This window comes from Amblyomma mixtum, chromosome 1, assembly GCF_055824585.1.
Source record: "Amblyomma mixtum isolate Tamu chromosome 1, ASM5582458v1, whole genome shotgun sequence".
Taxonomy (NCBI): domain Eukaryota; kingdom Metazoa; phylum Arthropoda; class Arachnida; order Ixodida; family Ixodidae; genus Amblyomma; species Amblyomma mixtum.
This window is the reverse complement of record NC_143012.1, coordinates 39,713,551-39,728,511: the sequence shown is the minus strand read 5'-3', so window position 1 is coordinate 39,728,511 and position 14,961 is coordinate 39,713,551. Positions and strand designations below refer to the sequence as shown.

Genomic DNA, 14,961 nt, shown 5'->3' with positions numbered 1-14,961 from the left:
AAACCCACCGCCTTTTCGCTGAAAACAGCCATTGTTTCCTATCTTTAACGCTACTTTAGTCCAACCGAGTTCTTTACGCAGGGTCGGAGCCACGCAGCGACGGAGGGCAGGCACTGGTGCAAGTGCTGGATGATTTTACTGCCTCGCTTCTCTTTTTATGCACGCGGCTACCGCGCTCTCCCGTCGGCAACGTTGTGAGTCACTGCGCACCCTCACGTAGAGGGGGAATATGAGCCTAATTGCGGCGACCAGATAAGCGGCGGCTGATAGCGAAACGTGGCCTCTCCAGGAGATACAGTGGCGAGGTGTGTGTGGGTGGGGGGGGGGGGGGGGGGGGGGGTGAAAAGAGGAGGCTAAGGGCAACGCATTAAGCATCCGGGAGGAGAAACAGGAGGGCAAGAAAAAACAAACTGGCGAGGTTGCACAGGGTTTGCAACCAGACCAGAGAGCAATCTTGGAGAGGGCCCTTTGGAAAGTGACTCGACACCAAAGACCCGGCCTCGGGAGAGCGGCCACTGACCACTTTGGCCACCGCCGCTGTATGCGTAATGTGAGTCATGTCGCAGAGAGAGAACTTTTTTTTTTTTCACTTATAAAAGTCACAACACCTCTGCAACGACAGCTGAATACACGCGCTGACGGTTTCTCCAGTTATCAGTGACGCACATACAACTTGCAGTGGAAGTTGTTGTACTATTGAAAGCTACAGTGTAGTCACCACCAGAACCCCCACATGCGCGTCGGAACCGTAGCTGCAATAAGAGACTGCAATAACGTTTTGCAGCTAAAGCAAATGCTAAAGACTCCTACGCACCGTGCAGCGGAGTCCTCGACACCCTTCTTTCCCATCGTCGCTACTGGAATCATTCGTAAGATATTTCAGACTCAACAGCCAAGCAGTGTTAAGGTTTAAAAATTGCTCGCCAGCCCAAAAGGCCTTGTAATCCTTAAAGCTTGCAACGGCATTCCATGAGCAGTCACAGAAACTGTCGGCTATACCACATCTTGGCGGTTCGTCGAAACCTCCACGGTTAAAAGAATATTTTCCCGAACGACTTCTCGCTGTTTGCTTTACTAAAACGTCACCGAAAGCCAGCGAGAAGGGCATTCAATAAAGGCGACAAGCAGCGCTCAGCTGAGACCAAATTGCGCAAGATGCGAGGCATACCGACGTAATCACCGAGCAAGCCAACATAAGGAAGCGAACTGCAAACCGGTTTAGGTTGAGGGGGGTGTAACGTCCCTTAGCGACTCGGGTTGTGAGGGACGCCGTAGAGAAGGGCTCCGGAAATCTCGACCACCTGGGGGCTCTTTAACGTGCACTGACATCGCACAGTACACCAGCCTCTTATTCTCTCCTCCATCGAAATTCTACCGACGCGGCCGGGATCGAACCCGCGTCTTTCGGGTCAGCAGCCGAGCGCCGTAACCACTGAGCCACCGCGGCTTCTTGTAAACTTGTGAGTGTAGAGTCCGATAACCATTAAGCTACAGTAAAAGCTATCGAAAGCCTGGTCAGAACGTCGTGATCAGATCGCAAGCACACAACCGCAAGGTACCCTCAATGCTAGTGCGAACTCTCGGAAGCCACTTAAAAGCCAGCCACATTTTTTTTTCTTCTTTATCGAAAAGCAGCCGAAGCGACAGGTAGATATCTGCCGAACAAAGACCTGAGCAGTAATCAGTCCTCGCACAGTGATTATCTATTCACCATGTCAGCAAGACCACTGCATAAGCTTGACCGAGATAAAACAGGTCACTACTGGAGGGCAAAACGCTTCATCAAGCTTATAAAATGGTTACGAAGTGCTCGAAAACGCATCCACACACTTCTTATTCAACATACCCCCTAGATACACGCAGCACACACCACCATCGCAAAGCTGCCTTGCGTCAATGGCACCAGTGCAATTCTTTTTTTAAACTTAGTTTTAAACCCGCGCTGACACCGCTAAGACTTCAGTCGCTTGAATACAGTGCGAAAACAGATGGCTGCATGCAATTCGACTCTGGCGAGAAAAAAAAAATCAGGGGTGCGGATTTACCGACGAGCAGGACCGACTTCCATCTTCGTCCGAGGGGTTGATCCCACGCCGCTGGGAATCCGTAATCCCGTGACGTCATGCACACCGACGATGAAGATCCAAATTACTACTCCGCAGGACACACAAAGTCGACAACCACGGCTGGCAGCACGCAGGTATAATATATCCGACCTTCGCGAAATTCCTTTGGTAAGAACGCGCACCTACACCACAGGCATCCGGGACGAAAGCGTCGTCGGCTATAGCTGCTTCCACAACCACCACCGCAAAAAAACGCCGCTAAAATGAGCCGCCTGACAACGCCGACAAGGCGATCGAAACACCGGGGGGGGGGGGGGGGGGTTTCCATAGACAAGACAAAAAGCGGAACTTGCGCGTCACAAGCGCTACCTGACGGAGCTGAAACAAACCGCTCAAGAGACGACAGAACACGTACACAACGCCGCCGCCGCCGAGCACCGGCAGGCCTGAAGCCAGCCTGAGGTGACGGTATAAGTAGATTAGATACCGCTCCTAATCGGCCGCTCCGAGGGCGGCCGCGGCGAGCAATCTACTTATACGTAGAGCTGCAACACCACGCCTTCTCGCAGCAATAATAATCTTGCGATTACGACAGATTAGCAGTAGGATGACAAGGCAGGCAAGAACTTGGAATGCAAAAAAATGGCAGTGGTTTAGCTCTGGTTAAACCTGGAGTATTGCGAAAGCAACGAGGAGAGAGAGAGAGGCGATGGAGAGCGCGCGGCGGCGGCCCCGGCACGCTAGCTATGCGCCGCTACAGCGCATGCGCAACTGGCGAGCGCGGCGGCGGCACCTTAGTCACCCGCGCAGCGACGGCGGCGGCGCGCCGGCTGTGCGCCGTGTGACGTCACTGCTCCTAGCGCATGCGCAGAGTTGATATCCCCTCTTGATCTCGTAGAGGAAAATTGGGTTGATGATAATTGTCGAAGGATTCTTGTCTTGCAGATTCGAAAGCCCCTAGCACTGCAGAAGCTCTCGGGCGTTATGGAAATCCGTTAGGAACGCCAAGTTGTTTCAGTATAGCGGAGACGTATCACAGCACGCGCATGCCGGATCAGCTGATGCCTACTGCGCATGCGCAGTGTCAGGTGAGCACCGCACCTGACCACGCAACTGCCACTGCGCTGCGCAGCAGGCAACCAGCAAACCTGCATCAACATCAGCTTAACCACGCTAACTGCAGGACATATGCCTCAAATGAACGTCTACGCCATTACGTCTAACAACGTCTAAAATACGTCTAAACTAGCTAACAGACGTTTTTAGCATACCGGAGACGTGTTAGCGGAGACGTATACCGGTGTATCGGTCCCGCCTGGTACCCCGCCCCTGCCACTGCGCATGCGCAAGGGACGTCCGGTAAACCGGTATACGTCTACGCTAATACGTCTCCGGTATGCTAAACCTAACAAAAAAAGATTTAGCACACCGGAGGCGTACTAGCGGAGGCGTATACCGGTTTTCCTTCCAGGTTCCAGCAAAAAAGAAAAAAGAAAACGTGAGCGCATCACAACACGAAGGTGTATCAAGTTGGCGAAAACCTACTACGCTGATAAACCATATGAAAACAGGAGACGAGACACACGGGCCAGAAACACACTCTAAACACGAATTCACCTATATGGGAGTAAAAGGGAGTAAGAGAGTATAGATACTCCCTTTTCAGCGGGTGTGCGCTAGAGGACTTTACTCCACTTTTCACTCCTTTCTGTTTGGAGTGGTGCACACTGATCCGACCTTTCAAAACTGCGCGGAGAGAGCTTCGAGCGACTTCAGTCTGGTCTTGGGTATAGGTTTATTCCATCTAACAACACGAGTGCACCATGCAGGCGCTACAAGGCGACGAAGCAAGCTCAGCCTTACAAGACCATAGCGTGGAGGTCAACTTCATTTGGAGGAAGATGCCGTGGAGCTTTTTTCGGCAAGTACTCCTCACCACTTCTTAATGACATCCTAGTCGAAATCAAGAGGAAGAAATGGGCTTGGGCAGGGCATGTAATGCGAAGGCAAGATAACCGCTGGTCCTTAAGGCTAACGGAGTGGATTCCAAGAGAAGGCAAGCGTAGCAGGGGGCGGCAGAAAGTTAGGTGGGCGGATGAGATTAAGAAATTTGCGGGGACACGGTGACCGCAGCTGGCAAAGGACAGGGTTAATTGGAGAGACTGGGAGAGGTATTTGCCCTGCAGTGGGTGTTTATCCAAGTTGTTCTTTAAACTACTTCAAAGTATCGAGTTTTGTTACTTAAGCGTATTTTAGCACACACATGTTCTCATTGCCATTTACATGACTAGTAACAGATGTGCAGGCCGCCGCGGTGGCTCAGCGGTTATGGCGCTCAGCTGTTACCCGAAAGACGCGGGTTGGATCCCGGCCGCATTTCTATGGAGGCGAAATTCCAGAGGCCCGAGTGCTGTGCGCTGTCAGTGCACGTTGAAGAACCCCAGGTGGCCGAACTTCCGGAGCCCTCCCCTAAGGCGTCTCTCATAGCCTGAGTTGCTTTGGGACGTTAAACCCCCGTAAACCATAAAAGATCTGCAGGCCTTTATAGAGCTTCTATTGACTTTTTTTTTTCGCTGTATGCAGAATCGCGCGTCCTTGTGTTGTCACTGAGAGACAAAGTAACCTCCCTTGACAACAGTGTTACAATGTTCCACAATGGGCGCAACACCGCACCTAACTAACGAGAGAGATTACAACGGAGGCGAACCCATGGCATGCGACCTCGCCGGCTCCGATAGATGCGCGCGTCCTTGGCGAGATTAGACTGTGCTGCCTACCTGGGGTACGTCCGCGCAAGGATTCTCGGAGGGCAGGGAGAGGAGGAAGAGGCTGAGGAGAGAGAGAGAGAGAGAAAGAAAGAAGCTCATCTCCCAGCCAAGGAATGCAGGCCCCGCGCGTCCCTGACACAAAGGGAATCTACGCGCGCACGCGGGCAGACTTCTAGGGCCTCCGCTCGCTAGCGTGTGATGCGGGCAACGCGTGCTGAAAAAAAAAACACGAAAAGGCGTCGATTCGCGCACCGCGCGCAAGCAGCAGCTAGCAAACCACAGGGCTCTCGATGAAATCGACACGGAAGCAATTACACGCTTGGCGCGGCACCGCCGCCGATACACAGTGCGTGCCGCGGGCGTCCTCTCACATGCGTCTACTATACATTCACTGCAACGACGACGCTCAGCAAAAAAAAGTAATCAAATAAAAAAGCAACGCGTGATGCGCGCGGCCGCCATATACTACGCGCCTGCATTGTAAGCGAGTTAACCCCGGCGCGTACGTAACCCACATCGCGCACGCGTGTACGGAAGAATGACGAAGGAGGAAAGTGGAGAGGAGGAGAAGTCGAGGCAAGGTGGGAAAGTGAAGTATACATAAAAAAAAAATACTTCCAGTCGTACGTGTGTGTGTGTGTATATATACATATACACTGAGTAGCTACACTAATGCGTCTCGAGCTGGCACCAGCGGCATACAAAGTGGTATAGCGGCGGTGGTGTTGGTTGGGGGGGGGGGGGGGGGGGCGCCATTCCTTGAACCACGAAGCGACGTCCATACAAAGAGCAGGCGCGCGACGAGACAATGGCTGGCACAACAAGCCCCGCTATGATGCGGGAACGAGCCACGGAACGAGGAGGAGAGAAAGTAAAGAGAGAGAGTTCCCTACACGTGTTTTAGCAGAGCTATAAGCTCGCTGCCCGCGGCGGCCTTTGCGGGCGATGCCGCCGCGGTGTCCTCATCGAGAACGATTGTCCACAGCGTGTAAATGCGCGTGAGAAAAAACGGCGGCGCGACGACCGGTCGGCCGGCGCGCGATCGGCCGACATCTGACGCCGCCGCGTCAGCCAGCAACAGCGCTCGCCGTCTCCCAGCCGCTTTAATTTCCATCCAAGGACGCTGGTTAAAAGGCAGCTTATTCCTCCTCCCCCTCCTCCTTCTCTACTTATCTCCGGTGTATACTACCCCTCCCCCCCCCCCCCCCCTCCCGGGGCGGCATGTTCCTCGGAGGGAGAGGGAAGGCCTACATTAATTGGCTCTCGTGGGAAGAAAGAAAGCAAGCGAATCATTCGTTCCCTGAGCTCCAGGAGGTGTATCCGAAGCATAAAAAAAAGGGGGGGGGGGGGGGGGGGGGCGGATAAGTGGCCGGTATAGCGTTAAATTAAGACCACCACCACACCGCGTTGTACACACAATGCGCGTTTTTTTTTCCTTCCTCTTGTTCGAAGTCACAGCAGCTATGCGGAAGTTGCCGCGTGCGCGGCCCGGCACTTCCGCTTTCGATGGCGCTGTCGCCATGGGGCAAATTGACGACGCCACCTTGAGGGCTAGGAGGGAAGGGAGGAAGGAAGGAAAGAGGGGACTTTAGATGATGAAGACTCGCCTCTCTCTCACTCACTCCCACACTTTCCCTTTCTCTCTATCGGTGAGAAACTCGCGACGGCGTGGATCTCGACGCTGTATAGCGACAGCCATCACACCACACATCGTCGCCGTCCCCCCCCCCCCTCATCCCTGCACCTCCGTGCGCCGAACAAACAGCGCGCGGAGCCGAGAAAACCTCGCGTAATGAGGGGCCCAGCGAAGACAATGGCGTATCGGGCCGAGCCGATTGATAGAAGCGACCATGCTTCGCCTTTCCCTATGGAGAAGCGTGCAGCGATACAGAAGCCATGTAGCTCGCGATGGCGCTATCTATATAGCCATGGGATCGCCAATTCGAAGGGTTAATTGTTTGGCGATGACAAGTTAAGTATAGTTAACGGTTCCAGATTGCACCGTTGCCATACACAGCGATAAGACTAAGGCGGCGTGTGACGACGTTGCTAAGAGGGACGGGTTGAAGGGAAAGGGGGACAGGTTAGCCAGGAATAACGGACTTGGCTAGCTACTCTACATGTGGGGAGGGGAATAGAGGGAGTGAAAGCGAATATAGATGATGCAAAGGGTTTGCTAAAGGACGTGGGAACATCGCGAAGGACACTAACGCGGAAGTTTCTTAGCGCTGTAACCGCTCGGCGCAGTGGTAGCATTACTGGATCAGAAACCATTTCATGACCTGCGAGCACAGCACTCTTTTATTTATTTGTTTTTGTTTTTTCTGCGCCGGAGAACAAGCAAAGGACAAAGGTGCCTGCAGTGTTCCTATACCATCACTGTTTGTGCTTTGTCGTAATCCTATTATTGCAGCTCGAGAAAATTTTGCAACGCGTGCAGTAGCCATTCTCGCGCAATCTGATATGATATCCTCCTCTTGAAAAGCGAAACACTCTCATGAACTGATCTCCTAGGTTCAGCTGAAGCCATGGCTCTGCAGCCTAAAAATTAAAAGTTGTTACGGCGCTCGGCTGCTCACCCGAAAGACGCGGGTTCGATCCCGGCCGCGGCGGTCGAATTTCTATGGAGGCGAAATTCTAGAGGCTCGTGTACTGCGCGACGTCAGTGCACGTTATAGAACTCTAGGTGGTCGAAATTTCCGGAGCCCTTCACTATGGCGACCCTCATAGCCCGAGTCCCTTTGGGACGTTAAACCCCCATAAACCATAAACATTGAAAGTTGGTTTTGAGGAAACGAAAGGTGCAGAAACTGCCTCACTTTTCGGTGGACAACTCAACCTCGTCGTGAGAGAAGGGAGGAAGGTGAAAGTGAAAGAAAGAAAGGGATGCCGTAGTGGAGGGCTCCGGAATAATTTCTATCCACCTGGAAATCTTTTAACGTGCACTGACATCGCCCCCCAGAGGGCACTGTAGCCTATAAATACTGCTGCTCGGTTACTGAGTATGCGAGCAGCAGAAAGAGAACGAGGAGGACGGGGATAAAAGGGGGAGAGATAGAGTGAGAGTGGGAGGGGGATGTCGCGGATGAGGCGCCGTTCCATCGCCGCCGCCACGGACGCGTGCACAGCCGCATACACGGTTTGGATCCAGCCTCGCTTTCACGCCCGAGCGGAACCGACGCGACGCAACGCCGCCGCGGTTTGGCGACGCCAACGACAGCAGCGGAGGCGCTCCGCGCCTAAACGTCGACATCCGTCGGGCCAACGTCGGGCCAGCGTGATCCGCGTCATCCGGTGAATCGCCGAAACACGCGTAACGGGATCGCGCCCCGAATCGAACAGACGTGTGCTTACGAACCCCGCGATATGTACAAAAAAAAAAAAAAACAACAAAGAACTAACATAAAGGTGTTCCGAATGGACGGACGCATCAATCCGCCATTATATTACAGGAAGTTCGAAGCAGCGACATCCTGAGCTACACTCTGCTCTTAGAGGTATCTCGGAAACGCTAAGCCATTTGTACATCCTTCCGCAAAGGTACTAACGAGAGGAAACGCATAAGCGAGCAACCGAAGGCTACTCCATGGTTGGAAGAAGGAAAATAATACTAACTACCCAAGATCTCGAGTATTCTTCGTGCGTACAAATGAACCCCCATATACTCGTCCAAGTTCGACGCGGAAGCAAAATAATTTTGGTTTTCTGAGTACGCGAAATGAATTCTCCATTTCACGTTGCTTCTATCTGTATGCAACCGCGCTCAAATGGCTACCACCGTACAGAAAGTGACTCTGTTCGGTCTGTGCTTGATAACGAATGAATGGCGCATCGCTGCGCGTTTGATACTGCTTCAGCCTCGGGTGATAAGCCCTATAATAGAACATGTCTCCATAAACATGCAAAGAAGGAACAGATTCCCGACGGCGGCCGAATGTTACACCCAAACCCGAAAGCGACGCAAAGCTTTACCAAACGCAGCAAAGCATGTTTGTAATTCGCTGCCACAAACAACCACAGGCATTCCCCAGCCGCTTGCAGGCATTTTGCACGAACGTGTCTGCACGAACGTGGTCTTTATGCTTCAAATGAGCTGCCTGATCTTAAAAACAGGGCAGGAATGACGTCACCAAGTTTCAGCCTCCTGATAAAGGCAACCATGGCACGTGATCCGAGAAGGTCGACTCTACCTGTCCTAAAATAAAGATCCTATTTTGTTGCGACTGGCTATCAAGAGGCGCTATCATAATGTCTGTCGTCGCTTTCGTTGCATAGAATCACAGTGTCAGCACAGTAAACACAACTGGAAGGAGACCGTGCCCTGATGAAACAGTGCTAAACCGCGGAATCAGCGGGAGAGAGGAGCTATTTATATTTCTACGTGAAGGACCGCAGCTGTCCGATCCGGGGACAGTGCTGACCATGAGGTGAATCAAAGAAGCAGCTTTTCACAAGTTCTGTTAACGCAGTTGTTATTTGTTTATTTCGAAAAAAAGGATTCCCGTGCAATGTCTTATTCTCTTCCATTGACAACCATGCAGCCACCCCACATATAAAAGTATAGTTTGGTTTATTAGGGTTTAACGTTCCAGAGCGACTCAGGCTATGAGAGACGCCGTAGTGAAGGGCTCCGGAAATTTCGACCGCCTGGGTTCTTTAACGTGCACTGACATCGCACAGTACACGGGCCTCTAGAATTTCGCCTCCATCAAAATTCGACCACCGCGGCCGGGATCGAATTCGCGTCTTTCGGGTCAGCAGCCGAACGCCGTAACCACTGAGCCACCGCGGCAGGGTATAAAAAATACACACATCAAACAAGCGCAAACCCGCAATCTCGTGCGGCGCAATCTCCTATATACTATGGTAGCCATAAAGAAGGACGGAGTGTGATAGTTATAGCCGGTTTATTGACACGTCGATCAGAGCGGCGGGCGCGCTTTGCACAGTCCCTGTCAAAAGTGGCTGCCGCCGGGACGTTCAGGGGAAGCTATGACCCGAATGTATATATATCGCGCAAACAAAGCGGGGACGATAGAAAGCGCAGGCAGCGCGCGTGTTCGGGGTAGGTGTAAAAGGTCCCCGGCCGCTCGCGCCGGAGCTGAGCATCCACTCAAAGGAAGGGGGGGGGGGGGGGGGAGCGAATCCTGCCGGCCCTGATCCCATTAGGCCTAATGGGATTCCCACCGAGAGTGGCAGGAGAGTGAAGGCGAGAGAGCAACGAAGCAGCGGCAACAACAAAATGAATACGGGCGCGGTATAATAATAAAGAGAACGGTATATACGAGCGAAGCCCCGAAGGATCGTTTCGGAAAGGGTTTCGGGCCGAAACGGGAGCGTGAAACACGGAAGGAGCGGGCGGAAAGGGTTGCGGCAAGGCGCGCTATACGCAACAGGACGGCAAATCGGTCTAACTGTATAGCGCCAGGTCAGGAAGAAAAAGAGCAGACGATAATCGTCAGATGCAAGTCAAGAAAAAAAGCGGCTTTTCTCCATCAAAGTGCCTCCTTCCAGCCAATGGCGACGGCCGATTTTCATGACCCTGGTGGGGTGACAATGCAGGGATTGCAGTGACAATGCGGGGAGGAGACATTACCATCTCATCTGCCACTACCTGCATTGTTACGTTAGCAGGTTCATGAAAATCGGCCGTCGCTATTGGCTGGAATGGGATCCTTTGACTGGGGAAAAGCCGCTTTTTATTTGAGTTGTATCTGATTATAATGGAATAGTGGTGGGAGAAGAATGCCTAGCGTTTTAGACGACGTACAACTTATACGATACGAAACTCTGAGCCGAAATCAAGGCTTAGCCAGGAGTCAGTGGCTGGAAGGAAGAAGAGTGACTGGAACCATGTTCCAGGAAAACCTTCGGTACAGAACTCCACTTCCGGATATTTGCTACGTCTTAATTTTTTTCTAAGGTATTAGCACGAACAACAACAACAAAAAAACGCGTAACACCTATCACGCCACCTTTCTGTCTCTGTTAGCACTACCCCGCACATCCAATTAAAGATAAACAGCCTTCAGCGCCGGAGATAACCATGCTCCCGTAAGTGGGTAAAACTTGCTCACAAACTTTATTATCGTTGGTGTCAGCGCGGTCTAAATGACACCTTGACATCAACAACACCTAACAGCGACTGAATAAGTGCAGTTCATATATATGGGCTTATTACATGGGCGTCACAGCAGACGGCCGTTCAGTCATATCGCTCGCCAGAGGAGGGTTACCTTTCGAAATGCAGTTTGTTTTTTTTACACTTTGCTCCTCGTAAGAACGCGGGAACCTGATAAAGCGGTGATAGCGCCTGCGAACCGCACTCTCAGAGTCAACCTGTTGCTGCCAAGTAAAAGCGGTTAATAAAACGACACGCGTTGTTCAAACGGCGAGACTAAGATAAAACGTTATCGTTAAGAGCAAATCGGCAGTGTCATAACCTTTTCGGACGTTTAGTAGATGTCTTTGAAAAGACGATGCTCGAGCGGAGGACCAAGCTCAAGCAGAGGGCGTTTCAACAGCGATAAGGAAGCAATTCTAGCAGGTCATTCAATGTGTGTATTCCAGGGCTTCATATACGGACAATTTGCGCTCAAGTTTACCGAAGCAATCGCAGAGCCGTAACATAAGACTAGCGAGAGCAGCAACATGGCCTCCGAGATCATCCGCGGGCTTACGGAGATCTCGGAGGCGGATGATCTCGGAGGCGACGGCAGCGAGCAAGCAGTTTCAAGGCGCATCCGCACCCAACATCCGCAGTGTTTTTCACGCCACCTGACGGCGCTTATTGGCATGAGCTTCCGCGTTTCGACGGAGTCGCACGTTGCGCGCGTCACCCAACTGGGCCACATCGAGAGCAGCTGTGTGCAAGGGATGTTATCAGCCAAACGCCCGCCTCTAATCATTCAGAATGTGGTCACGCGTTTGCCGCGGCCCACGCGGCTGACGGCGGCATGCGGCAGTTTATAGACGAGCAGTTGAAAACGCCGCCTGGGGTTAATGGCTCACCAATCCGTCCGTCCATCCGTCACACTATAGCTGCCAACTATCCCGATGACGTCATCAGTGATGTAATACGCTGGAACCAGAAATCAGTGAATTCATCGAGGCACAGTATGTCGCAACCATTAATTCGTAATCAGCCATTAATTAGTACTGCTAATTAGCAATTGTATATTACTAATTAGTACTTAGTCATAATTGATAATTAGTAATGGATGATTAGGTATTAATTGGTAATTGGATCACCACACGGTTGGTGGCGCTCGAGTCGCTCCTTACTGCGCATGCGCTTGGCGCCTTGGTGGCGCCACTCGTAAACAGTATTCAGTCAGCAACAGAAGCAGCCAAGTGGCGCAGAAAGGCTTTCGCCTCGCGCACTTGATCGTCAAAGTGCCCTCTGAATTTTTTTTTTCGGCCCAGTACAACCCAGGAAACGGATGAAACGCGACAATAACAGAGCTCGCGACTGCAGCTTCTATATACGCAGAGCTATACGTGTGCATGAACCGACTGAACCGCCTATGGGCTCTTATTACAGCTTACATCCACTTACTGTACAGGGTGTTACATTTCCAGAAACGTATACCATGAAGGGCTCACCGTCCTCGATCTTGAATTCTGCGAGCAGTATAAAAACTGCGCGGTACGAACAAGAAGCAGTATACTTTCTACTAATAAACAGAAAACTGCGCGGTAGGAACAAGAGCGCAGACGAACGCAGGTGCCTGCCTTTCGATTTTCACTCGCGAATAAAAAAATGTCTTTTCCCAAAGACAAACACGTCGGAACCTGTGGCCATCCCGCACGTCGTGACGTTTATTTGGCTTAGAAGGATGAATCGAACCAGCGCTTAAATACCTACCACTTGCGAGTAATTTTCTCAGTGCTCCCATTAAAGCGTCTTAATCGATGCCCACGTAAGCATACGCACTCCTATAGTTGGGTGCAACTCAAGAAAAAAGCGCCTTTTCCCCGACAAAGGCCCCCCCCCCCCCCTTCTAGCCAATGGCGTCGGCCGATTATCATGAACACGCTAGCGTTACAGTGCAAGGAGTGACAGATGAAAGGGGATCGTCCCCTCCCTGCATTGTCACCCTACTCACGCTAGCAGGTTATGGGCCGACGCCATTGTCTGGAAGGCGAAAGGCCGCCTTTTTCTTGACTTGCATCCGACTATAGTTGTTGTTGTTGTAGCCGACTATAGGGGCGTATGCCACCCGGCTTCGTCGTCTTTCCTGAAGCGAGCAAGCAATCTCCTCGTGTTGTCGCGATGCTTTCTAACTGCACAAGTAACGCAGTCACCGCACACATTATCGGCAGTCGAACACTCACGTCGTCGACGTTCATCCCTCGATGCAGCGTCGTCAACACCAGGGTGCGACACCCGGACAAACGCGCACGCTGCCTTCAGACGTCACCGCATCTGCAACGGGAGGCAAAGAAGAAGAAAGAAAAAAAAAGGTGGTTAGACCTTCAAAAGCTGGAAAAGGCGTGGGCGTCAAGGAAGATGAAACAACCCGCGGTGAAAAGAAGGGAAGGGGGGGGGGGGGGGGGGGGGTTGCCAACCGAACGACCCATCAGCTCCGGAAGCAAAAAAAAAAGGGGGGGGGGGGGGGGGGCGACACGACGCTCCACAAACACACACACATATATACCTCGCCCCTCTTCCGGCGTCAGGAGCCCAACAGCCCAGCGGTGACGTCACTCTTGGTCCCGATCGGGCGATCTAAATTGAGCGACGGAAGCCCGAATCAACGAAAAACAGTGGGCAACGACAAAAATAAAACGAAAAATAAACAAAGAAAGTCAGGCTGTGAGACTTGAGTAAACGAACGAAAGAATGAAAGATACGAAAGCGTCCTGAGAGGTGCCGAGAGGCACGAGCCTGTGTCTCTCTATATGGAGCGGGCTCGTAGTGCTGTTCACGGAAACAAACGAACAAAAAAGGAACCGTGAAAAGAGTAGGACAAAAACGGGTGGATCCTTTCCGATCCTTTTAAACGCAACACGCCGAGGAAGGCAGTGAAAGATAAAAGGAATGGAAGAACGGTGGGGGGGGGGGGGGGGGGGGGGGTCACTTTCTCGAGAAGGAAGAAGAAAACGGACAGGCCGGCCGCAGCGGTGTGTCCTGCGCGTAAACAAACGAGCTCTTGTACAACAAAGACGCGGTTCCTCGCTCACGCGCGCGCGCCTTTCACCCCTCTTTCATTATTTTCATTTTCAAACCCCTTTTCTTCTTCTATTTTTTTCTTCTACTTTGTTTTTCTTCTTTCTCTTCCGTCTGCTTCTGGTGGCCGCGTTGTTCTTGGCAGTACAGAAAAAAAAAAAAAAGAACACCACTAAGAAAGCGCTTTCTCCGTCCCGCCTGCACAAGACCAGACCCAACACACACACATACACAGACGCAGGACAGCGCTTTAAAGAAACAAAGGATAGAAAGAAAAACAAGGGAAGAGACAGAAAGAAGGAGGCTCGCGGTAGCAGTGGAGCAGCGGAGGAGGACAAAAGAAGAAAACGTGCTGCTGCTGCTCGCCGATGACGATACTGCCCGTGTGTCCCACTTTTCAAAGAAAAGAAGATAGCCCCACCCGCTGTCTCGCTAGCTCCGAGCGCCTCCCGGCTCCTGCAGCTACCGCGAACAAAGGTGGCAAAGCGGCGGCAGCGGCGACAGTGAGCACAGCTGGCGAGCCACGCCAACTCTCTCGCCCTCCTCCCTTCTGCGAGAGCCTGCAGGGAAGCAGCTCCTGTCGCGGTTCCTCCCCCCCTCCCACAGGCATTCGAAACGAAGTCCATTCAGTCGCAGCCTTTCAGAAGGAACGCTGCTGCTTGCTTGGCTCTCGTTGTACTACGGTCAGTGTATACGTATTGCAAGCATCGACCCCCCCCCCCCCCTCCCCTCCCCTGGGATAGAATGTGCTGCGAAGCGTATACCGCTGTTTCTTTCAAGTTTCATTCTTTTCCAAGTCTTTCTGTATGTTATCCCCCCTCTCTCTCTGTTGCTTTCTTTGTTTCATTTTTTTTTTTTTCACCAGCGCCGCCGATTCTTCCTCGTCCACTCAATACATACCTCAGCAGACCGTGTACCGTGTTACCGTTAGCGTTACCGGAGTACCGGAAGCCCA

At 52.1% G+C, this 14,961-nt stretch overlaps 1 protein-coding gene across 4 annotated transcripts in view; it reads right to left on the bottom strand.

Annotated features, from left to right (window-relative positions):
- Window positions 1–14,961, bottom strand: part of LOC149366099 (rho family-interacting cell polarization regulator 2-like) — a 146,030-nt gene that overhangs the window by 73,910 nt on the left and 57,159 nt on the right. For 2 of the 4 annotated variants that reach the window (XM_089548499.1, XM_089548508.1), the window contains exon 1: window positions 2,046–2,326. The exons of 1 other annotated variant lie outside the window; for it this stretch is intronic. In XM_089548499.1, the coding sequence (XP_089404625.1) occupies window positions 2,046–2,124 (79 nt within the window). In that variant the 5' untranslated portion in view covers window positions 2,125–2,326. Of the gene's footprint in view, window positions 1–2,045; window positions 2,327–13,171; window positions 13,263–14,961 lie in introns of those variants that run through there. One more of the 4 variants, XM_089548516.1, reaches the window with a different exon arrangement.